Source organism: Aphelocoma coerulescens, chromosome 1, assembly GCF_041296385.1.
Source record: "Aphelocoma coerulescens isolate FSJ_1873_10779 chromosome 1, UR_Acoe_1.0, whole genome shotgun sequence".
NCBI lineage: Eukaryota > Metazoa > Chordata > Aves > Passeriformes > Corvidae > Aphelocoma > Aphelocoma coerulescens.
Window position 1 is genome coordinate 92,265,883 of NC_091013.1, and position 22,991 is coordinate 92,288,873.

General features: G+C 46.1%; 1 protein-coding gene and 1 long non-coding RNA gene across 3 annotated transcripts; one reads left to right on the forward strand and one right to left on the reverse strand.

Moving 5' to 3' along the window:
• Nucleotides 1-1,613: 1,613 nt before the first annotated feature.
• On the reverse strand, nucleotides 1,614-17,339 carry NRIP2 (nuclear receptor interacting protein 2). 2 transcript variants are annotated; one of them, XM_069017641.1, is made up of 7 exons: nucleotides 17,154-17,339; nucleotides 16,483-17,026; nucleotides 11,753-11,929; nucleotides 6,849-6,931; nucleotides 6,297-6,424; nucleotides 3,825-3,877; nucleotides 1,614-3,019 (listed from the first exon to the last, which is right to left on the reverse strand). In XM_069017641.1, the coding sequence occupies exons 2-7, from the start codon at nucleotides 16,711-16,713 to the stop codon at nucleotides 2,927-2,929; spliced, it is 765 nt and encodes a 254-aa protein (XP_068873742.1). In that variant the 5' UTR covers nucleotides 16,714-17,026; nucleotides 17,154-17,339; the 3' UTR covers nucleotides 1,614-2,926. The 2 variants fall into 2 exon arrangements, with proteins under 2 accessions (XP_068873742.1, XP_068873748.1); XM_069017647.1 differs by lacking the exons at nucleotides 1,614-3,019; nucleotides 3,825-3,877 and adding an exon at nucleotides 4,706-5,134.
• Nucleotides 11,478-21,188, forward strand: LOC138111588 (uncharacterized). Its single transcript, XR_011151396.1, has 4 exons — nucleotides 11,478-11,520; nucleotides 11,834-12,254; nucleotides 17,933-18,089; nucleotides 18,623-21,188. It is a non-coding gene; the product is annotated as an uncharacterized lncRNA (long non-coding RNA).
• The last annotated feature ends 1,803 nt before the right edge of the window (nucleotides 21,189-22,991 follow it).

Below are 22,991 nucleotides of genomic sequence, written 5' to 3' on the forward strand. Positions count from 1 at the left end.
TGCAGGGCTGCAAGTGACAGGCAGCAGTCAAAACAGAATTGTCAACTCAAAGTCATGGCAGTTTTCTGTATGATCCCATTCAACATTCTTTTTAAATCATTGGAAAGATTCCTGTTGGTTTCAGTCTGAAGGCTCCTACTCACCTACACCCTTGCCCTAGCCAGAGCCCAGCTGCAAAACTGACACCAGGCACCGCTCTCACAAGGAAGTGGCCAGGACTTAGGGCTGTTGGTGGCCCTCTCCTTCCCATGCACTTATGGGCACCAGCAAAGCCCAGCAAAAGCCCTGTAGTGCTCCACAGGGAAGCAGGGCCCCATATGGGTCTCACAATGCCTGGCAAAAGCCCTGGGACACACTGGAAGGCAGCAGAGCTCTTTGCAGTGCTAGGCAAAACTCAGCAAAAGCCCTAGGGCACTCTGGAGGGCAGCCGGGCCCCTTGTGGGAACAACAAAAGCCACAGATAGGGTTAGGTAGTTGAGGTTAGGTGTAGGGTTAGGTTTTGTTGTATGATTTGGGGGTTTAGAGTTAGGGGTTAGGTTTAGGCCTTGGAGTTTAGGTTTAGGGGCTGGGGTTAGGTTAATGGTTAGAGTTTAGAGTTGGGGATTATGATTAGGTTTTGGGATTAGGGTTTATAGTTAGTGTCTTTATGTTTTGGGTTTAGAGCCAGATGGTTAGTGTTGGGGTTACAGGGTTAAATTTAGGGGCTTATATTTAGTGTTAATTTTTATAGTTAGGGGGTGTTGGTTTGATTTAGGGGTTAGGATTAGCATTAAATTTTAGAGTCTGTTTTAGGGGTTAAGTTTAGAGTTAGGATTTAGTGCCTTATGGGTTAGATTTACGTTAATTTCTAGGGTTTATTGTTTGGGTTAGGGTTAAAGTAATCTTTTGGGTTATGGTTTAGAGAGGTTTTTTTAATAGATCGTAAAAGTTAATGATTAATAAGATTTATAACGGACATGGTGTCTTTATGTATAGATTATTTGCCCTTGTTCCACATGCTGTTTTCAGAGGGCAGTGAGAGTTGGAAACTGGGTGAGTTGGTGCACTGAGAAACAGGTGTTTCATCTATCACAAACAAGATCTTGTCTGCAGAATTGGCCCAGGTACCACACAGACTGCAGCTAGAACACAAGGTGGTTTAGTACATGTGTGAACTGTCCAGACCCGTGGGTTTGAGAAGCCAGTCAATCATGCAAGTGATACAGACCCAGGGGGAATTACTGGTGCTTTGGAAGACAGGCTCATCAAGTAGGCGTGTTTCCTGACTAAATGAGAGAGCCATTGGTGTCACTCGAGAGATTCATGGAAAGCAATTTGTGCAGCCAGAAGTAGTCAGATGCACAAGTAGAACAGTGGCAAAGAAGTCAAGGAACAGATCAGAAGCTGCAAGATATGATGACTAACAGTAAAAGTCTGGTGGTCCTTGTAGGAGGAGCAGATGCCAGTCACGCCAACTATCACTGGTGAGTGAATCCCAAATCGTATCAGCCAGGCTGTACTCTGCCGTCCTTAGCACATGTTAAACTACAGCGTACAGCTGTAGAAAAAAGAACTAACAAAAAAAAAAGGCAAAAATGTGTACAAACATTTTTTGAGAAGCACAACAGAGACAATTTGATACAAAAGGAAGAGAGTCAGTGGTGTTTAATCCAGGAAAATAGGCAAAATGGGGTTGTCATGATATTTTGAGGGTGGATAAAGGTACATTGTACAGAGTTTGGACAGTGAATCAGTAGCCATGAGGCATGGAACAAGCCCTGATCTAGTGCATCTTTCCTAGAGCTAGTTAAGAATAGACTGTGTTTTTAATACAGCTAAGCTTTAGGATGGAAATTAAAAAAAAAAAAAGAAATTAAATAAACCCAGTTGTTAAGTGACTTAAACACCTTTAACATTCCAGATGAGTTCACAGTTCTCTAACCTGAGCTGATACTACAAGTTCTCATTTTGTGCAAGAGAAGCAAAGTTGATGGGCTGTGTGATGCCAGGACTCGAGGCTGATGATGTGTCTGTGTTTAATCACTGGATATCAAGTTAAAAGAAAGGAGCTGACAGAGCAGAAGACTTGGTGCTGTAATTCATTGCAGTGTTTAAACTGGCAGGATCTCCGATGAAGCAGAAGAGGGAACAGGGACGCAGCTCTAGCAGCTGGAGTGCAGAGAGGAGTGGCCTGGCCAGAAGAACAGGGTGTACAAGTCTGGTTACAGGGTATAACACCAAGAGATGGTAAGCATTGTCATTCATATAATATAGCTTGGTGCCCAGGGATGCAGTGGCAAAGCCCAAGCCCCTGTCAGTGCTTTAGGCATCTACACTCAATATTTCTGCAAAGGTTTCTTAGAACTGAACTCAAACTGTTCTTGCTACAAAGTTTTCCAAGAAAATACTTCTGTTCTGCTCTGAGCCAGAGAAAAGCAGCAAAATCCAGATTCCCAGAGTGCAGGCAAGGGGAACAGAGCCCTTCCAACAAAGAAACAGGAGTGGTGTATGCTGGCATTGAGGCAACAAGAAGGGAAACATTCATAGCAATCTTTGGAGGTCTTTGGAGAAAACACAGTTCTCCTGTCAACAGAACGACTGGAGATTGTTCACAGAGACTCTCTGGTGAACAGAGTGTATTGTAAAGTCATTAAAGGGGTAGCATAAATTTATTACAGAACCAGAAGTTGGAGTGACTAGGGCCAAATAGCAGAACAAGAACAAAATGCCCACTCGGCACATCAGGACAAGCAAGAGGGTCCACTGAAAGGAGGGGTATCTCAAGTTGAGGCACTCCCAGTGACAACAGCTTCCAGCACCCACTCCCCTTTTTCTCACTCCCCATTGAATGCCTCAGCCTAGAACTCAGCAAGGTTAGGGGCATGGGAGCCTCACCCTCATCTCTGTCTCATGGCAGCAAGTCTCCAGACATGGGGAATGCGGCCAGTCACTGACCAGGCTCTTCAGAGGCGTGTAAAAAAGGCAGCTCCTGACTCAGTGCTTTAAATCTCAGGACTCCTTCCTCCAAGTCGATGCAACACTAAAGAAGGAGAGAGACAGTTATTTGCTGGACATTTCAGATACCAAATCTCACGATGTCTATGACTGGGGAGAATCTGTAACACCTCCTTGGGTTTGTAGACACCTTACAGTTTTCCTCCCCTGTCCCACATGCTGCCTCCTTGCTCCAGTTCCCTTCAATGGGATTCATCTCCAAACCTGTCACAGGGCCATTCGCCTCTCTTCTTCCTATGACCCCCTCTAAGCTGATGCCCTCACATCACTCAGCCATTCAACCCATTGCTTTTCCTGTTTTGTGAGTCTGGCATGTGGCCACAAATGCGTGACAGGCAGGAGCCAGCTTGCTGCAGCCGTAGCCTGAGCCACCCAGGAGGCAGGCTCAGCAGGGCACTGACCCTGAGCCAAGCTGACAAAAGGAAAGGACTCTACACTCATGACCAGCAAGTATTGGACACTGAATGTGATCACATGGCTTCATTTGTCTCAAAGCAAGGGCAGAGCTTGTTCACATCTGCCTTCAAGGGGCAACATGTGTCTAACTTGTGCCTTTTCTTGTCTCTTCTTCAGTTTCCTCTTGCCATTTGCAACTTGCATGGTCAGGAATACAGAGAATGGGAGACATGATAATACCCTATTGAGTGTTTTCTTTCTTAAAACCTTTAAGAAGGACTGGAAAGGAATCAGTGTCTCAGAGCGTACAGCATCCTGTCAGGCGGCGTTGCCCTGAGAGATGTGGACATTAAGTATTTCTGATGCTTGCAACAACCAGATCTTGGAGAGCTTCCTGAGAGGAGCCTTGCAATAAGCAAAGAGCTGTTCCTTACCTTGAGAGACCACAGAGTCTGGAGGCCAATGCAAAACTCCAGCATTTCATCATCTGAGAAGAGAGAAGAGACTGATCAGGCCTTAGATTATGTAATACTGCCTCGTTAAAGAAAGTGTGTTTCTCCTGTAAAAGGATATGAAATACAAGAACATCTGATTCATAAATTTTTATGGTTATGGTCTCTTCAGTACAAAGCAGATAACAGATAACAAGGAAAAGGATGAGTTAAACACAAACATTAACAAGCAGATGGTAACAATGACAATAATAAATCACTCTTCTGCCACTCACTGATGAGCCTTTAAAGGAGCTATTTAGGCGCAGTCCTGAAGATGGTCAAAATGAACTTTGCAGCTGATAAGAGAAGGAAACCATGACTGGTTATCATGACTACTGTGAGAGAAATTTGAGAGGGTTTATGTGACTGTTTAAAACTTAATATGAGATATCAGAAGGGGTTTGTGAGATCCCATAAAACTTACTCTGGGCTGTGTAAGGGAAGGGCCAAAGGCAGGAGAAGGCAAGCATCAGGGTGAATCAGGAGAGAACAAGCATGGAAAAATGGAGAGGAGAGGGGATAAGGGGGCCAATCACGTGCAAGCAGGCTGTTGGTCAGTTCACTTATCTGACCAAAGCCTGCACCTAATGGCTGCAATCTATCCGATCTTACTGAATAATTTTATTAAGTTTTTTTTTTCCCCATGTAACTTGTCTATCCTACTTGTAACTGCTGCAAGTCTTCAGTGTCAGCAAACATGGAAGATGCATGGGGTTAAAGGGCAAATAGCTCCAGATGTCAGCAACTTGAGGGACTGACAAGAGAGGTGCCAGGAACTGAAGGGACTCACAGGTGTGTGCCAGCAACTGGAGAAGGGGACATAGCTCACGGGTGACAACACCAGTGTGCAAGAGAAATCTGGGTGCCAGTAACGGGGGAAGGGAGCACGGGCTGTAGGGCTTTTACACTTGGGTGCCAGCAACTGGAGGGATTGTGATGTGTGCTGCAAGGCCTGAGTTCCAGTAACTGGAGGGGAGTATAGGTCACAGAACTTGCGGGTCTTGGTGACAGCACTGGAGAGCTCCGCATGCAAGAGCTCTGGGTACCAGCTCTGGCTGGGGTCACCAGGGCCTTAGGTTTGTAAGCCAGCAACTGAAGAGGAGAGGGCATGCTTGTGAGAGGTCTTAGAGTCACCGATCTGGACTTCCATGGCAGCTAAGGAGGAATTCCCAGGTTCTGGAGTCTTCAGGAATCAGCAGCAGCTTGTAAAGTCATCAACACTTCCCATGTCTCCTGGAGGCCTGCTTGCCCTGTAACCAGTGGCTGTAATTTTTAATTTATTCATAATTACATAAGTGAGAGCACTGTGTGCACAGGGAGATGTAAGACACAGGTGTAGCAATTCTGCTCCTTCCAGGCAGCCATTTCCACGTCCCAACAAAATGGGTAGTAGCTATGTGGTAAACTCACCTGTGCTGGTACTAGCACAGATTCCTCATGAAGGGCAAGAACAAGCAGAGTGGAAACCAGGAAAGAAGAGCAAGCCGGAATGTGTAAGAGGAGGAAGCTCTACCAGGAAAGAAGAGCAAGCCGGAATGTGTAAGAGGAGGAAGCTCTACCAGGAAAGAAGAGCAAGCCGGAATGTGTAAGAGGAGGAAGCTCTTTCTAGATGACTTAGAATGTGGGAAGAATGTACATGAAGAGAGGGAGCAAGGGAGGCCTCAGAAGATGAACAGGACTCATTGAAGATGGGGAAACAGATTAAAGCAAGAAGGTAAAGCTGGAAGACTAATAGGGAGAAAGAACAGGCAGGGGAAAAAGACAACCATGTTGTTTTCAGCATATGCACAGCTTGATGTAAATGCAGAACATGCAGCTTTTCTGCTGTTTTCTGAGCCTGCCTCAGTGCCTGTGGACTTGTCTCCTATGGCTCCTTCCTTCAAAGGGTCCTGCTTCAGGACACTGAAGGAGACTCAGCACTCTGGGGCTACCAGGTTCTTTCAGGGTGCTCCCTGCAGCAGAGGCAGAGGAGCACACAGAGAAACACTCTAGGAAATAAGCTGTGCCCTCTGGTACTTTCTCAGATGACTTCCAGCTAGCCAGAGATACAAGTGCCCATTTCATAGGAGAACATAAGGCACCAGGGGATTAATCAAGCCATCTGCAGAATTTTATGAAAGGTCCATTTTAGAATTGAAATGAGGATTTTTCACATCCTTTGTTAAGACAGAAAAACCATCTAATTTCTCTCCACTTTCAATGTCTTCTGTCTTCTCTGTACTCTTCCTATGCCCTTTGGCTTTGGTTACATTGAGGGCATTCACTGTGTATGGTGATGTTGGCCTGCAGCGGAGGTGGCCACATCACCAACCTTCCACCATGTTATGCTTTTTCCAAAGGTCCTTTAAATGCCCTTGGCAGGGCAAGAGGGACACAGGAGAAACAAGGGAGAGGAGGGGCTGGCACTCTCACCTACAACCAGTGCTGAACACAGCACTGTCTCCTGGCCAAATTGCAATTCCATATGTTCTACTCGGCCAACAACGCTGGGGATGGGAAGAGAGAGGTCTCCACAGTCCATGGCAGACACTTCTTCCAGCCTGTGGGACACAAGAGGTGTTATTGCCTCAAGAGGAGGAAGAGGATGAAAACCAGGACTTCTCACTGATGGCAGTTCCTCATAGTCTCGTTGGGAACAGGCCCACAAGAGGGGGAACCCCTTCCATGCAGTATGTCTGGAGGCAGATTCAACAAGCAAAACCTCACCACCAGCCACCAGCTGGGCAGCTTTCCCTTGCAGACAGAATGACACAGCTCTGCCTCAGAGTCTGGGGTCTGCACACAGCTTTGCCAGTGCTCTAATGCCTTGCCCTGCAGCCCACCCTCTGCCTCTTCTCCTAAACAGCCATGTGCACATGCAAAACTGCCAGTAATTATCACTGGGGCTGGCAATCCAGAGTGCCTGGGTTCTTGCCATAGGTTTTCTTTTAGCCATCCCTTCTTTTACACTGTGCAAAGACTTACCCCAGCTGGTTTAAACACCTCTTGGAGATGAGGTTTGGTAGACACCCAGTGTTAACAGTCGCTTTCAATACCTGACCTTGGCACTAGAAAAAACAACAACAGAAAATTACTGTAAGCTCACAATTGGCTTATTCACTCCTCCAACAGTGTGACTTGGTATTTCTGAGCAACATAGCCAAAGATGTGGTGTTTTAGGCAGTAGTCAGAAGGCAGGAGGTTCATCCCAGACAACGGTGGTTTCCCCAGTGCTCTGCAAGCCTCTCTCAAACACTTCTATTTGAGTTTGTCTTCTTACATTTGTACTTGATTGCCCAGACACTTACTTATTTTTAGTGACTTTATAGTATTCCAGTCAAGAGATGCACAATTAGACAATTTGTTCATAAAACCCACATGGACTTTGTTAGCAGAGCAATAAGTGATATGACAAAAGCTTGTAAAGGAATACAAGCACGTGCTATGGTTTTTCTGGGTTTCATCTCTCCATTTCTTCTGGTGTTGCAGGGAACAATGTCCCAGGGCTACACATTTGTTCTCAGTAGAAAAGCTGCCAGAGGGAGAAGTCTGAGGGAAAAACAGGAGCACCCAGGACAAACACACCTGAGATGAGCTTGAATTTAAGGCAGTTCCCGAGATAACTGACAAATCCATGTGACTCCTGAATCCAAGACACAACCTAATCAAGAGATGACTATTTTGTGTAGGGCTTACATCATGTTGCTATATAGCTCTCTAAGGATACAAGACATGATACTACAATAGTCACAGCTGGTGTCATTTAGCAAAGAGGGAGACTGTGCCCTGCACCCAAGTCACCTGTGCATGATTTTACTGGAATAGTTCCCAGTGCCTTGCTCATTTCATTTCTTTACTCCTTTGAACATAAAAGGGAAAAGGAGATGTGGTTGCCATCTGCTTTCTGTCCCCTCTGCAGAGAGGTCCTTAATGGCAGGCCAGAGGTGATGAAGTAACAGCAGGTTACATTTATTTTAGGGGTCTGAAAACATAGGGTTATCAAGGACATCGATAAGAATTAGGCTCAGGGGAAAAAAAAAAAAAAAAAAAAGGAGGAACAGGACTTAGTAAAAGAACTGCAAAAATATGGAGTAGCTGTCATAGACAAAATACATCTTTCCTCTACCTAGGGTGCCTAATCATACCTATTCCTGATGGCCTAATTCTTCAAGGCTCTGTCTCACACCACTATTACTGCAGGCCTGGGCCCTAGGGTATATCACCGTGTCCCGCAGCCGTAGAGAGGAGGAGGAGAGAAGATCCAGCAGGCAGGAATTGTGCAGCAAGATTGATTTACTTAATTATTTTACAAACTCTTTTATGGACTTTTTCTTCATAGTCTAATTGGACAAAGGACCAGCCACCCCTTGGGAGTGATTGGCTAAAATCCTAAAACATCCATTGTCAAAATATTTTTCTACTATACCATAAACAAGACTTTTCAAGGTTGCAGGTGGCTTGGTTATTTACATTCTCTGCTTCTGTGAGAGAGAAAAGTCTCTCACGGACTTAGAAAATAGCAAGAAAATCCTTGCTAGCAGCATGTTTGTATCTACACACCATCATCCAAAAAAAAAACGACCAAAAAAACCCCACCCACAAAATTTTCTTTTTGGGAGACTCACTGTCTTCCTACGATCATTTGTGGTTTTCCTGTGATTCCTTCTCTTCCATCCACTATGGCACTTTGTGACATGCACCACTCAGAAGTAGCAACAGACCTGCCACTGCTTCTCTGCTCTTATACTCATTCCTGACAAGTTTAAATGCTTGAACACCTTAAGCAGATCAGCGTGGCAATGAGGGACTCAGTGCAGCACCAGCAGGGTCAAGAAAAATATCTCAATTTTATGGTTTCTTAACTAAGTCTGTTTATGATTATTAATCATCACAGAGAGCTACATCCAATATTTCCAAGATTTCATTTTCAAAAATGTGCTATCTGTGAGTAGTTATAAAGACAAAGAAGAAAACAACTCCTGTGGGAAATACTGGAATGCTGCAGACACAATACCAACAGGGTCCCTTTCAGCCTAAACCATGCTGGGATTCTATGCCAAAATGCCTCCCTTCTGATTTTGGAGCTCTGCAATGTCTGTGCTGCCTGGTCCTCCCTGACACATCAGCCCTGCTTGAGGCCAGACTAAGCAGAGAGGCAAGATAAAGCACAGAGTGCAGGTGCATGCCAAACATCTGCCTCCACATCCTCTCTACTCAGAAACACGACCTGGAGCGTGGCTAGCAATGGCAAAGGAATCACTTGGGAGCAGGCAGACTCGAGATGCATGAGCTGCTGTCATAATAAGCCTAAGCTGTATCACTAGGCAGATTATTGAATTTTGTTTCAGAGCAGGCTGGGAAATCTGCAAGTTAGAGACTTGATAGGATATAACAGGACAGTGATTATCCTGTAGAAAACAACATTTAATCTCATTCAGTGTAAACAGCCCTATGCCACTAACCATTTCCCTAGAGAATTCACCAGGAGCTTGAGGAAAGTCCTTGGTCCAGCATACCACAAATACAGTGCAGGCAGCTCATAAGTACTGCAAGTCTTCTTGGACTAGAAGGACTTGTCATCACTTTACCCACTCTCATCTCTGCTCCAGAATTTTCAGTCTGTTACTACCAGTCACCATTATTTTTTATCTAGATGTCAGATATGGGGATTTCCAAGAAGGGGGGGAAGGGGAATCAGTAAGGATCACCATTTATAAAGAGCTGTGTTTTCTGAAATGATGTCAGTTCTGAAGTCAAGAAGCTGCTTTAGCAAACAAAAGGCTGATCAATTCCAGGTTGCTTTGGCATAGAAGAAAAGTGGCCTTTGACAGCAGTGAAATCTTTCAATATCTATTTCGAAGTCAACAAGAGACAAGCCCCATCACAAAAAATAACAGCTTGATTTTATGTTGCAGATGCCAGTCATGACTAGCTTTCCAAAGTGCTTTTCAAAAACTGTCACAAAAAGGGGCAATTCTGCTGAAGTACCATCTGGGCAGCCCACCTAAGCAAATTAATGAGTGAGTGACTGCAGTACAACTATTACAGACTAGATCTGTCTGTGATCTCTGAGATTTAAAAAGGCCTTAGGCTTAGGGCAACCAAAACCTGTTAGAGTGAAAACACTGCCTGAATCTCCCTGTATCACTGAAGTCTACATATATTTGGCTTTATTCCTTAGTCAAGTTCAGTTACAAGTCAGGTGATGCATTTGTTACCACTTTGAGATTTTCAGCATACTTGTCTGTGTGTAAATGGTAGATTATCTTTTTTCAGGAGTCAGGGGAAAAAAGACTCCTCTGGGAGTGTGCTCCTTTTCTAATCAAAACTGCACCATAATCAAGCAGATCTCCAAAAGGTACCAGCTCACCTCTCTGGTTCCAATGAACTGGCAGCCTGAGTCTTGTTTGCTGCCACAGATCTGTTACTGACAGGAGAGGCTTTTTGAAGTTCACAAATGCGAACATCAAAAGCAGCAAGACAAAAAGAAGGAGAGGAGAGCTTCCCTTCCTTCAATGTAAGAAGATCAAATGTGACAGACAGTGACTGGCTCCTAAGAAGAGCAGAAAAAGAGAGAAATGCCTGTGCAGAATTCAGGGAGCGTTACGTGCAGTTACGTGCAGGTTAGACCTATTTCCTTGCTTGCGATGCTCATTAACCTTCCTCTGTGAGGGAAAATAAAACCTGGGTGGCAGCTGGGGTTCATTGGAAACACAAAAGGGAATGACCAGTGGACTGTAACGCTGACTTAGCTACTGCCCCTGGGATACAATACCTGTGCATGCCTGTCCTTGTTCAGTGTGCATGCCTGGCAAAAACCCCACCCTTTATCACTGAATTTCCTCTTGCAGAACAATAAAGAGAGGTCATTAAAGAAAAAGAAACACCTTCATTTGCTCAAAACCAGGCTCCAAGTAATTGGAGAAATTACACTGAGAGCCATTCATCCTACCAGTCTGTCCCCAAGTGTGGTTATGTTAACCCAGCTACATTAGTCTAAAACACAGGGTAAGCAATGCCTAACTGCAGCAGTAAAGGCTGCAAAACAAACCAGAGAGTGGCTTTGCTTGGTACTCAGATACCTGATCTAAGCCTTTCAGAAACTTGCTACCAGGCTGTATTCATATGATAATTTATTGTGCCAAATGAATTTTCAAAGATATATGTTTTTCTTGGAAGTGTAGCCTTTACACTCTGATATGGGAGATGTTCTTTAGGACAGGTAACTGAACTAAAACCAGCTTTAAAATGGGTTTTGTACAACAGGTCTGTATCTTGGTGAGTCTCATATCTGCATATTACTGTGAAGCTCTGACCATCTTTCATGGGCCACCGCTTTTGGATGTGCTTTCTCTAACTGCAGGGGCTAGCAAGTAGTGTGCTCTGCTGTATAGGAGGATAGAAGAAGAAAAGGGAGCTAAAAATACTGCTTCCATCAAGAGATGCAGCTGTGCTAATTTGGAGCACAGTTAGCCACTTTCTGAGGAGGTCCTGTGACACCTGAGAGAATCAGACTAGGCTGGAGCTAGTTAAATGTAAATCAACTAGAGGCACCTGTCTTCAAGTGATAAGGAGACATTCCTTGCTTCTATAGGCAATTATAAAATACCTCATATCATGGGAAAGCTGGCCTTCAAAGGAAGGAGATGTGATTAAGGTAATTTATCTTCAAATATGGGCAACTAGAAAGCATGTAGCAGAAAGGCTTTCCTCTGCCTTTTAGAAAACCTGCACCCAAACTCTAAGAGAGGCCATGCATGAAATCTCTTTTCTTTGGCTGCAGCTGGCTTTGCAATTTATAACTCAGCATGGCCCTTGGGAGGGGCACAGCTGGAACTCTGGGCACTTGCCATCACTGTGAAATCAGCAGCACCGTGTTGTTGCCTTACCTGGCACTGTATTAGCAGGGGTGAAGTCTCTTTTCTCCTGTCCTCTCCCTTTTCCATCTTTTCATCCTGGTCTTTTGCCAGCGGAGATTGAACCCGTGCAGACTGACCCCTGGCCTCGCCCCGCAGCTTGTTCAGGTTGCCTTCCAAGAGGCGCCGCTGGACCACGCTATGAGGCTGCTGTCTCCATCACAAAGAGAGAGAAATCCCGGCTAAGTATGGAGCTAAGGACAAGGACATTTGCCAGCTCAGAGATGTAGGTTGCAAATGCTTGACCCAACTGATCATCCTGATGAAAGACATGCTTATCCAAAAAAATTTTCTTTAAATCACAAGATTTTTTTTCTGTAGCCGCTAATTTGGTGTTAAAGTGTTGGGATGTCTGTGACAGGCAGGTCTCTGGGATGCAATTATTGGAGGAGAAGAACATGCCTGATGCATGCTTTCCCCACTCATATCTGTTCCTTCAGCTAAACATGCACTGGAGCATCTCATCCCTGTTCAGGTACTGCAATACACTGTCTGCTGGGCATGTGCTGGCATCCCACCAGGCACATTCACACCTTCTAAAGTGGGAGGGCAGGAGAAACGCAGCGTGTGTGTGATGTACGTGTGGGCAAGAAGGCAGGACTGCAGATATTTCAGGTGTACGAGCAATTAGTTGTAGTGAAGCAGGAAGCTCCCCCTGAAGAGGAAACTAAAACGAGCTTTTAATGTTCCTTGGAGTCCATCTCTGCTCCCTGCCATCAGATGCTCTAGTTTTTGCCCAATATTGATCCATCCAGTCCCTGCACAGCTACTGAATCAACAGTGGGCAACACCAATGAAACAGGTGTCTGTTGGAGGTAGCTTTGTCCTTTCTCCATGTGCTCAGCCCCATGGCCCTTCTGCAGGAGAGCAGCTGGTCTGAGCTGGCCATGGCACTCCCAATAACAGCTGCCTGTTCAAAGAAAGGCAAATAATCTAAAGGGGTTAATGTGCTACAGCTTAAACTGTTGTTTTTATCTTTCTTTAAAAAAAAAACAGAAAAAATTTAAAGTCATCTCCCAGGTGGTGCAGCAGTTTGATGCAGGATCTTGTCAATGGGCAGGCCAAACACCTGAGCTAGACCAGACCTGCCAATGAGCTGAGCTGCATTAACCCCACAGGTTACTTGTGTTTTGGTCTTACTTCATGCATGGCCAAAGAGCTGAGGCCAAGGAAATGTGCAAACTGCAGTTTGAAGCACCCTGACTTGTCAGATTTGCCCAATGGTTGGAGCAGGACAGCTGTCACTGGCTCTTTGGTCACACTCAGCATTGCTCTTTGCAAGATGCCAAGTCCCTCATGCTTTTTGTTTCCTGCCACTCAAGGGGTGAGAGATCATTCACGTGCTGCATGAGAAACACTGCAGCAGTTGAAAAAGTGGGGTAAAAATATCCCTCTGCTCGTGGTCTTTTCCCAGCCTACTGTGCCGGCCCACAGCACAGCTGGCCGTTGTACTTAGCTCCCTAAATACTCTGAGCACAGTGCCAGTTTGGCTGCCAGCTAACATCTGGGCCATGGGAAAAGGGCAGGGAACAAACAGCAGGTCTCCAAATTCCCATCCTCCCTCCTGCCTCTCACCATCTGGCATGCAAAGGACCTTTCCCTATCCCTGCAACCTTTCCCACAGAATGAGCGGGCCCTTTGCAGCAGCCACCTCTGTCCCCTTCTTGTCACTCAGGCTGGGAAGAGGCCAAGTGCTGGTGGGGGTTAGCTGAGCTTTGGGATTTTGGAGGCATCTGATTCAATAGCAGACTCCAAGGGCCCTGCCTATCTTCTCTCTCACCAGTTAAACAGAAGTGGAGACTGTTGTCGCTCTTGGACTGGTTAGAAACCATTAGATTTAGAGGATGGTGAGGAAGGATGTTGTGGGTGTTGTGGGAGCTAGAAGGGATGCCCTCTCAGGGCACTTAGAGGGGTCAAAGAAGTTTCCCAGTGCAACTTAGGGAAGGTTCAGGTTCTCCAATGTGAAATCTCCAGGCCTTGCTATGATTAGTGACATTGTATGAGCTGGGGATCTTGATTTTTTGGAGATGAGAAGCCAGATCTTCAGACCTTCTTGGTACTTCCAGAATATTTTAGCCCATTTAGCATTTTCTATTTTGCTATTAAAAAAACCCCAAAACTGATCATGCTTTTTGTTGCAAAGCTGGAAACATGATGTCTCCACGGAAATGTATAAATTACTCACTATCGGAGACATGATGGGCCCATCAAATCCTAGGCACTGCTGGATGCATTGCATAAGCTGAATGCACACCCAGAATACACAGAAAAGAGTGGCTAAAAGTAACAGCCCATGACTGTAAAAGAAAGCAGGTATTTTGTTTCAAATTATATGGGGCCTTGCTCTAATTTTAGGACATGGAGCTGCCACAGCTGAAGTCTCTGGCACTGTCAATGGAGACTTTTTTGGGGAATTAATTAAACTTTCCTCCCAGTGTAAGTGCTATAGGAGTCCGGGCTGTTTTACTCTCTCCAAATCAAACTCTCTAGCACTTCCTACTGCTGCTTCATTTTCAGTACATTCCTGTTTTGTATTCCTGTCCTCCAAGAGGGAGCCAGATCAATTTGGGAAACAGAAGTGGGGTTTTCACAGGGCTGGAGAAGTGCCTAGATAAGTAAGCCAAGAGCATATTTTGGACTCTGATTTGCAGCCCCCAAAACATCTCAGCACTATCACAGTGGCCCTTCGAGTTGCAGGAACTGCTGAATCCCTCTGGGAAATCTAAGGTCTGGTTCTTCTTTTGCTCCAAGTTAAAGCAGAAACTGAGGTTCACACTTGACCCCAGGAATGGCACTATGTGTGCAAACTTTGCACAGGGGCCACACTTTATTTTGTGCCCTCTAACACCAGAGCAAACTGTCCATGTCAGAAAAAAACCTGTCATGCTTTATTCACTGCTCCCTAGGTCCATGGTAAAAATGTTTCAGACGTTCTGCTGTGGACCAAACATTAAGTTTGCAGTGGGTTGCAGTGACCAAATGCTGTCTGCACACCAGGAATTCTGCCTGGAATGGTTAATTCCACCAGGAGAGAGCTGCTTGTGGCAAGTGATTTGGACAAGGACTATCTTGTTCAAGGAGCCCCTTGGGGCTTCAGGGTGCCAGTTGTCGCTTTGAGGCACGGTGTGACAGGAGTCAATCCCAAAACAAAGCAGGTGGACAGGTTTCTCCCGGCCTTTGTGGCTGGGGTCAGTGGGCACGCACCGAAAGACTCAGAAGTGGCTCCTCTCCATACCCTGCCGAGGGACGGGCCCAGGGTGCTGCCGGGCTGTGCTCCTGAGGCGGTGTTTGAGCTGCAGTGCTGCAGGCCCCGAGGGCCAGCAGCGGCCCGCCCGCGCTGCCAGCCTGAGCGGAGCTCTCCGCTCTGGCCAGAGCTCCTTCCCCGCGGGAGGAGAGTCCCTGCTCCTGCCTAGGACAGCTCTGACATGACGCCCCTCTCGCACTCCAGCCGTGACTGTGGCAGGGTCGGAGGGACCCTGCACACCCGTCCCTGCTGACAGCCATGAGTGCGGCTGCAGAACGTGAGGCGACAGCTCAGGGTGACTTGGAGGAGCCGCCCTTGACCCTGCCGAGCCAGGGGCTGCCGAGGCAGCTGAGGCAGCTGCGGGGAGGGTGGCGGGAGCAGCAGGATGTGCCGGCACATCAGTGCCAGGGACCTGCCGGTCCCACACGCGTGTGGCCCTGTGCCACTGTGTGCCTCGGGAGCTGGGAAATGACAGAGGCACACACGAGAGAGCATCTGTGGTGTTGCTGCAATTGTCTGAGGATCCAGAGGGAAGCACAGACTGCAGGGAGGGGCAAGATCTTTTATGATCCCCCCTGCCACAGATGGAACAAGTGCCCCCATCACAACCAGACCTCAGCCCTCTTTTGGGAAAATGGTTTAGACCTCCACATCCTTGAATAGTTTAACTCTACAGTGGAGAGAAGTTGGATTGCAAAACTACCAGAGCAAGGAAAATATATGTGCAGTTGAGCCAGCAATAGATCCTGTGGGAATCTGCTTCCAGCCTTGGGGAAGCCCTTCCAGACCACAGACTGCCAAGGCTCCTGGAACAGACCTCCCTCCCTGATGCTTCCTGCTCCACGTCACCACAAGGAGATGCCCACAGGCCTCGCTCCCGTGCCTCCTCCCCAAAGGAGTCACCCACAAGTGCCAGGCACTGCATCTGCCTGTGTGCCTGGATAGAAGTCCTGCCCTTTGCTTGCCCCTCCACAAATCCAGAGAGTGGGGGGAGAGAGAAAATTGCAAAAAGGTGACAAGGTCAAACATAAGTCTCTCACGGTGTCACGAATTGTACTTCCCTCCCTGCTGAGTCGTGCTCCTGAGGAGCTGGACTTTGAGCTGGATCATGCAGAAATACATGGGACCTTTCCGAGATGTCCCACATGGAAACTTATATGTCACATGAACATATATTGCTACTGGGTGAATGGAAATTTGGATTTTGGACAGTCCTTCCAGTCCATGTCTGCCTGCCTCTGCAAGGAGTTTGGCTCCTATAGGGAAGCATGAGAAGATGGATGCAAGCAAATGAGTGATTAATTCTTTCCCCTCACCCTGACCTGCTCCTAGATGATCCTGAAGGAAAGTTTCATTTTTACTGAACCTATGATCCTTTCACAAAGCCTGACAGCAGCTCCCAGCTGGAATGAAGGCTATTAGGAGGACTCCCTCCCACACGGGGTCCCGCTGGACTCACCAGATCCTTGGAGGTGCCAAGCCTTGTCAAGCCATCCAGGGGCAGCAGATCAGCAGAGTCCTTGTGCACAAACTGGGTGGCCTGTTTGAGGCGCCTCTTCTGTTGCAGAATAGCTTTGTTCCTCAGCTCCATCTCACACTCCTGTCGCTCCAGGTCGGGAGATCCCTCGCTCTGCTTTTCTTCCTGGTCTCCGTGCCCCAGTGGCAGGGGGCAGCTCTTCCTTGTGCTCATGGTGTAGATTCAGACAGAACAGGTCCTTCTCGGTATGCTGGGGTGTTCCCTGAACTCGTCTCCTGATGTTTGCCCTCTGGAAGCTGACTCAGTCTCTGATCTCCTTTCCCTTTCCCTTCCCCACGGCTCTCCTCTTCTTTTCTCTGCCTTTCCTCCTGCTCTCTTAGTTATAACTCACGCATCTCTGAAGAGTCTCCGTGCCCGTTTCTCCCTCTGTCCTCTCCACTCCTCCGTGTCCCTCTGCTCCCGCCTCTTCCTCTCCCTCACTTCTCCTGCCCTGACTGCAGCTTTGCCTCCTCCAGTCCGTGGGTCCCTGTCGTAACAGAAAAAGCCCCGCGTCAGAACCCGCTTTCCATAAATCACGGCACAGCCGGCAGGATGCTCCGGCTGGAAAAATCCAGCAGCAGAAGGATGGCCCCGCTGCTGGGGGCTGGCCTTACCTCGGCGGGCTGCGCGCACGCAGCTCGCGTGTCTGTGTGTGTGTCTGTGTGTCTGTGTGTGTGTCCGTGTGTCTGTGCGTCTGTGTGTCTGTGTGTGTGTCTGTGTGTCTGTGTGTGTGTCTGTGTGTCTGTGCGTCTGTGTGTGTGTGCGCCCGCCTGTCCCCGGCTCCACCGGGACACGCTGCATCTCCCGGCGGCAGCCTGCGCGCTCCAGCGCCCCTGCCAGGGGGCTTTGACGCATCTCCGTGTCTCTGTAAATACTGGCAGCAGCTCGGGTCCGCCTGGAAGATGATGCAGTGCCGTGGTAAATGGGAGAGAGCATCCTCCTCAAGGCTCCCGGCAGGCATGCCCAGTCTCATTTCTGCAGAGAGTCTCATGCCTTTGCAATAGGCTGCACTGAAGGATTTTTCTGTGCAGCTTGAATGAAATGCTGAAGGTCTGGTTTCTGCTTCCAGCCAAGGCAAATGTATTGGGCCCAACTCTGCCCTCATTTTCATCCCATTCTATCGAGAGCAATCTCCTTCAATTTTGCAGAAGCCTAAAATCACTGGCTTGTTGATACCAGCGGACTTGGCTCTCTGTTTATACCAAAAGAGTGCTGACACTGCTGCAGTGTGGGATGTCTGGACCGGAGCAGACATCCCTTCTCTCAGGGGAGACAGGACATGGTAGAGCTCCCTTTTCCAACTTTCTATCTCTGTATTCTCCTGCTTGAAACTACAGATTTTAGCTTGAACTGATGCTGTCTCATTTTGATCCCTTTTCTCTGGTTAATGCAGTGCCCTGTTAAGCACCTGATATCATGTACAGAGGAGGAACCCGAATTTTACTCAGCTGTGAAGCTAAGGACAGTATTATGCTTCCAGGAAAGCCAGCAAGGGGTGAAAGAGCTTTCACGTGCAACATAGAAGGAATAGCTGCAACTGACTGTGAAAGGTACAGCAAAAGGACATTTTCTGTTGCTCCTTTTGTTTTCTATCTTAGTAGTATGTAACATTCCAATATTACTGATATCAATTATTTCTGAGTTCTAGATAGTGTATAAAAAAGTGAATATGCAATATTAAGACGCAAATCCAATACAAGGTGTTATGGTTTCCACAGCACCAAATCACAGGACTAGATTTGTCAGGACTGGGAGTAGAAATACATTCTAACTGCTTACACTCCAAGGCGCCAACCTTCAATACCACAGTGAGGACAGAGTGACATCAAGGGCTTAGCAGAGGTGTTTTGAGCTGTCCTTATCTATCTGTGAGTAAAATTAAGAAGAGAATTTAAATAATGGATATTCCCAGGGAAGCTGTGTTCCCACCGTCTTGTTTTCTTGCCTGTGGTTTGCTATGACTCTGTTTACATGCACTTTTGAACTCTCGTGGCCCCACTGAGCATCCTCTGAGTCTTGTCATCAGGTCCTTTAACCATCCGTGTAAACCAGTACTGAATCATGCACCTCTACTGTCACACAGGGCCAAGAGGTGTTTCTGCTCCTGCTGACTGTGGATACCTCAGCAGGCCAGCCACAGCAAGGCAGGTCTGCTTCTGCTGGTAGCAATGGCACTGCCAGTTTTCTTAAAGCCTGAGAAGGGACCCTAAGACTGTAAAGTGCTATGGAACATCCTGGGACCAGATCACCTACAGCTCCTGCCTTGAAGCCTATGGGCAGAGTTACACAATTTCTGATGAGATCACCTCCCACCCTGGATGCTGTATGTGGGAATGAAGAGGAGGGAGCACTCCTAGCTCCCAGTCCCAGCACCTCCTTGCAGCTAGCCACCCTTCATTAGTTTATTTTCCGTGACATTTTGGCAAAGCCTAATCAAAAGTGGTTTGCCTGAAGCCAGGCTGGAGCCACTGCTAGAGCAGTTCTGCTTTTGGGTCTCACCAGTCAGTCCGGGTCCCTAATCCACAAAGTATTTCTCTCTTTGTGCCTCAAAGGGAAGAAATCTTCAAGTCTTCTTTAAAGCTTTCTCCCCTCCTCATCCCTCCTGCTTCTAAGCGCAGGTCACTTAACTCTTTATATCCTGTGATGTGTTAGTTCCCAGATCTGGCAAAAAACCCCAGCAGTTTTATGGAGGTGAAGTCAGCTAAAATACAGTCTTCTCCCTTCAGAGGCATGATAGGTTCTAGGTCAATCTTTTTTTTCTATTCAGCTATTACTTTTTCCATCCTGCTCTTCTTAAACGGAGCCCATTTACTAAGTAGGTGAGGTGATTTCTGGTTTTTTGGTTTTTTTTAAATTTCTTTTTCAGAATGGGCACTCCTAAAGATTTTCTAATGAGAAATCAGACCACAGTGCAGTAATTCAAGGAGATTTTGCAGCAGTTATACCTTTCCCAGTCATCTTTTGTAGGCCCTGAAAAATAGTATATAGCTCACCAGTAACCTGTATTAGAAAAATAAAACTGATTTTGATGAAAATATTCATACAAAATCCCATATACACTGATAAATTACTTTCCTTTTCTGATGCAGTCGCATGAAATAATCATAACCCATTATACCTCGATATTCTGCACCCTTCATACAGAAATCTTTACAGGGTGTATAACAGTTCTATTTGGACAACAGAAGAAGCACTCTGCCTCCACAGAATAAAAAGCCCTTCTCCCTGCTCCAGCTACCAGCTTGGCCTTCCAGCTCAAGCAGTTACAGGTCAGTGGGAGCTCTGGGACAAAAGGTTCCAGGTTCTAAGCACAAAGCCACAGCACTGTAGCTGTGTTCATGGATGTTGGTCCCTGGACCTGGTCACCTCCATGCCTGAGAAGCCCTGAGAAAATCCGAAGTAATGCCCATACTCCTAAGGAAAGGCCCCGAAGAGCAGCACTTCCCAGCAGCCAGTTTGCCCAGCCAAGAAGCAAGAGAGGATCGATATACTCCAGTCAGCTACTCCTCTGCTGGAAGAAATTAATGAATAATACCTGGAGTAATGAAGGGGAGAAATGGACTGCTTTGCTGAAGGAAGCAACTCGCAGATTAAAGAACATGAGACAAAGGTTTTATTTCCCTCTGCCAGGAGCATTAGGGAGTATCCCAGCTGTTTGAGAAGCCCTCTCTCTTGAGGGCTTTAACTAGTTTGGTTTTACATTTCATAGACTGAGGGCATTTTTCCAGAGTTTTTCCTTATCTCTTACTTCTAGGAAGTTTTACCTAGCCTAGTAATTCTTCTTTAAAATATTCTCCTGCTACTTTTGCAACTTCTAGTGGTTGTTTCTCTTTCTATGAGATTTCTTTTCAGCTTTGAATTTTTCTCTTTCGACCATCTGGAAATTATTATTTTGTCCTCCTGAGAGCTGACACAGTGCAGGTGGTAGGGTGGATTGTAGATGGAGAGCTTTACATTTCTTTTGTGACAAGCTGGGTCCTTACAGAGCTCGTCAATAGCCCCCACATAATGTAACCAGCACAGAGGTTGTTTTTACATCCCACCAGTTTCCAATGCACTGTCTCAGTAGTAGTGTAAGCTTCAAGTGGGTGTAAAAGTGACCCTGGGTGTAGCAACTATATCAAAGCCAGGAGATTCCTTGTGGTGGATACTGCAGGAAAACAATAAGGCAACTTTCTGCTCATTCTCCTGCATTCTCACAGCTTGTGCAGTCTGTGAATGCACAGATGGTGCAGAGGAGGAATGAGAGGACAAACCTTACTCAGGCAAACCATGCTTCTCTCTCCCTTCCATCTCTGAAAAAGATTCTTTGAGAAAGAAAAGGTTCCTCTGCTTTGAATTCCCTCCAGTTCATCTATTTGTATAATAAAATACCTTTGTCTTCTTGAAATAATAAGTAAAAGGTTGCAGTATTTATATCTGTGAGTATGCCTGGCAAGTTTCCTTGAGATAAATGTCATCTCAGATGTACATAATGTTTAGCTCGGCTGCTGGACAGTAAAGTGTGTCCTGCCAGCAAGGTCGGTCAGAAAGTGGAATAGTTTGCTTAGTTAGGTAATTTAGGGTCAAGTCTCTGTACTTATCTGCTCTATGGGATAGATTTAGGGTTGCACCATAGCAAACTTGGAAAAATGTTGTCCAATATGAAATTCCTCTGCTGTATAAATATTTCTTGATCATTAGAAATATAATTATAATTATAATTATAAATATAATATAATTATAAATATAATGATTTGTGCCCTGTCTGTATTGATTTTCTTGCTTGGGCTACTCTGCATTAAAAAAGGCCTTTTCTGTTTGATTGGAATAATTATCATTGCCACAGAACAGTTGCTGATCGTGCAGCAGGCAATACAAAATTTCCCCTTCCATTACACAGCTTCATGAATCACACCTGAAGACTTTGGCTTTGCTTTCAGGAGGGGAAAGAATCTCCACTGATGTGCATCTCCACAGACCCACATAGCAATGGCAACTGTCTTACCCATGCTAGAGCCTCTCTGTGCTCAGCATGAGGTTTAAAGCGGAGAATAATTTTTGGTAGGAATATGCTTACCCATAAAAGTGTGCAAGAGCCTGAGATGAAGGCTAGTTATGTATTTCAGGCCCACAGCACAGTACTTGGAAATGTGTAGTCTCAAAGATGTCTCTCCTGTGTGTGTGTCTCTGTGCAGTTGCTTTCATTTCGCTGTCCCTCCACTTCCCAGCCAGAGAAAATTATTTCCATTATTCACTTAGCTTGAGGCTAAGAATGCACTTGACACTAACACAGGTAATTTTTCCTAAGTCTCTACATAATGCCATAAAAATAATAATGAAAACTTTACACCAATAAGGCTCCTTCCAGAGAATGTCCCTAAACCTGAATACTTGAACAGTAAAACCCAGCACAGTTAGAGTTGCCTGGTACAGCCTAATCTGGTATGTATATGTGTGGGCTTATTACTAAAACCACCTACAGGGTGTTGGCAAGGTGCTTTGAGTGGCTGTTTTTGGGCTTCTATAAAAACTTTTTTCATATAAAAACAGCAAGAGCAAAGAAAAAAGACAATCACCTACACACCTTTTGCCTGTGCCAGCTAGCTGTAGAATCAGAGCAGATCTCATCTTGCTCAAAATGAAGCCCAGATACAGTCCTTGGAATGTAAGAATCTCTCTGATGGCTGTTTTTGCCTCCAGTGTCATTTCCTCTGGGGATAGGTTTTACTTTCAGAGTCCGCCATCAGTGGCTGTGGAAAACTTGCCTATGAGCACTTGCCAGGTGTACTGTGATGTTTCCTGTTTTATTTGTTTGTAAATGGCTTCTTTTGCACCTTAAAGCAGTTGAGATCAGTCAAGTTCTTCATCAGTCAGCAGTATAACTTGCTGAAATTAACTTAAGCAGTGGGGGAGTCAGCCACTCTAAAGGGTGTTGCAGCCCACCTCCTGTTCTCTTGTTCAGGCAAACTTTTATTTAGAAATGCAATAATTTAAGCTTCAGTGTTTGCAGACTAAATCTTTGAAGTCATGCTCCTGTTGTGGATGGCTCTTGAGGGGCAATACCTCAGTCCTGCTGAGTGAATGGGCACCTTTTCCACGCTCTATTTTCTCTTTGCTGCTACATGCAAGGCAGTGAGCTCACCCCTTGTAAAAGAGTCAAACCCAAGACCAGAAATAAGTATTTCACAGATCTCATGGTTTTCTGTGGTACCTGATCATTTTACCCCAGTCTTAAACCTGAGGACTGTTGAATCTGTAACTACGAGGGTCCTTATCCAACCTTTGACTCTTTATGCTCTCAAACCTCAAGTTGTGCCAGGGGAGGTTTGGAATGAATATTAGGAAAGATTTCTTTGTTGAAAGGATTATCAATCATTGGGAAAAGGCTTCCTTGGGAAGTGGCTGCGTTATCATCCCTGGAGGTATTTGAAATATGAGTAGATTGTGACACTTAGGGCCATGGTTTAGTG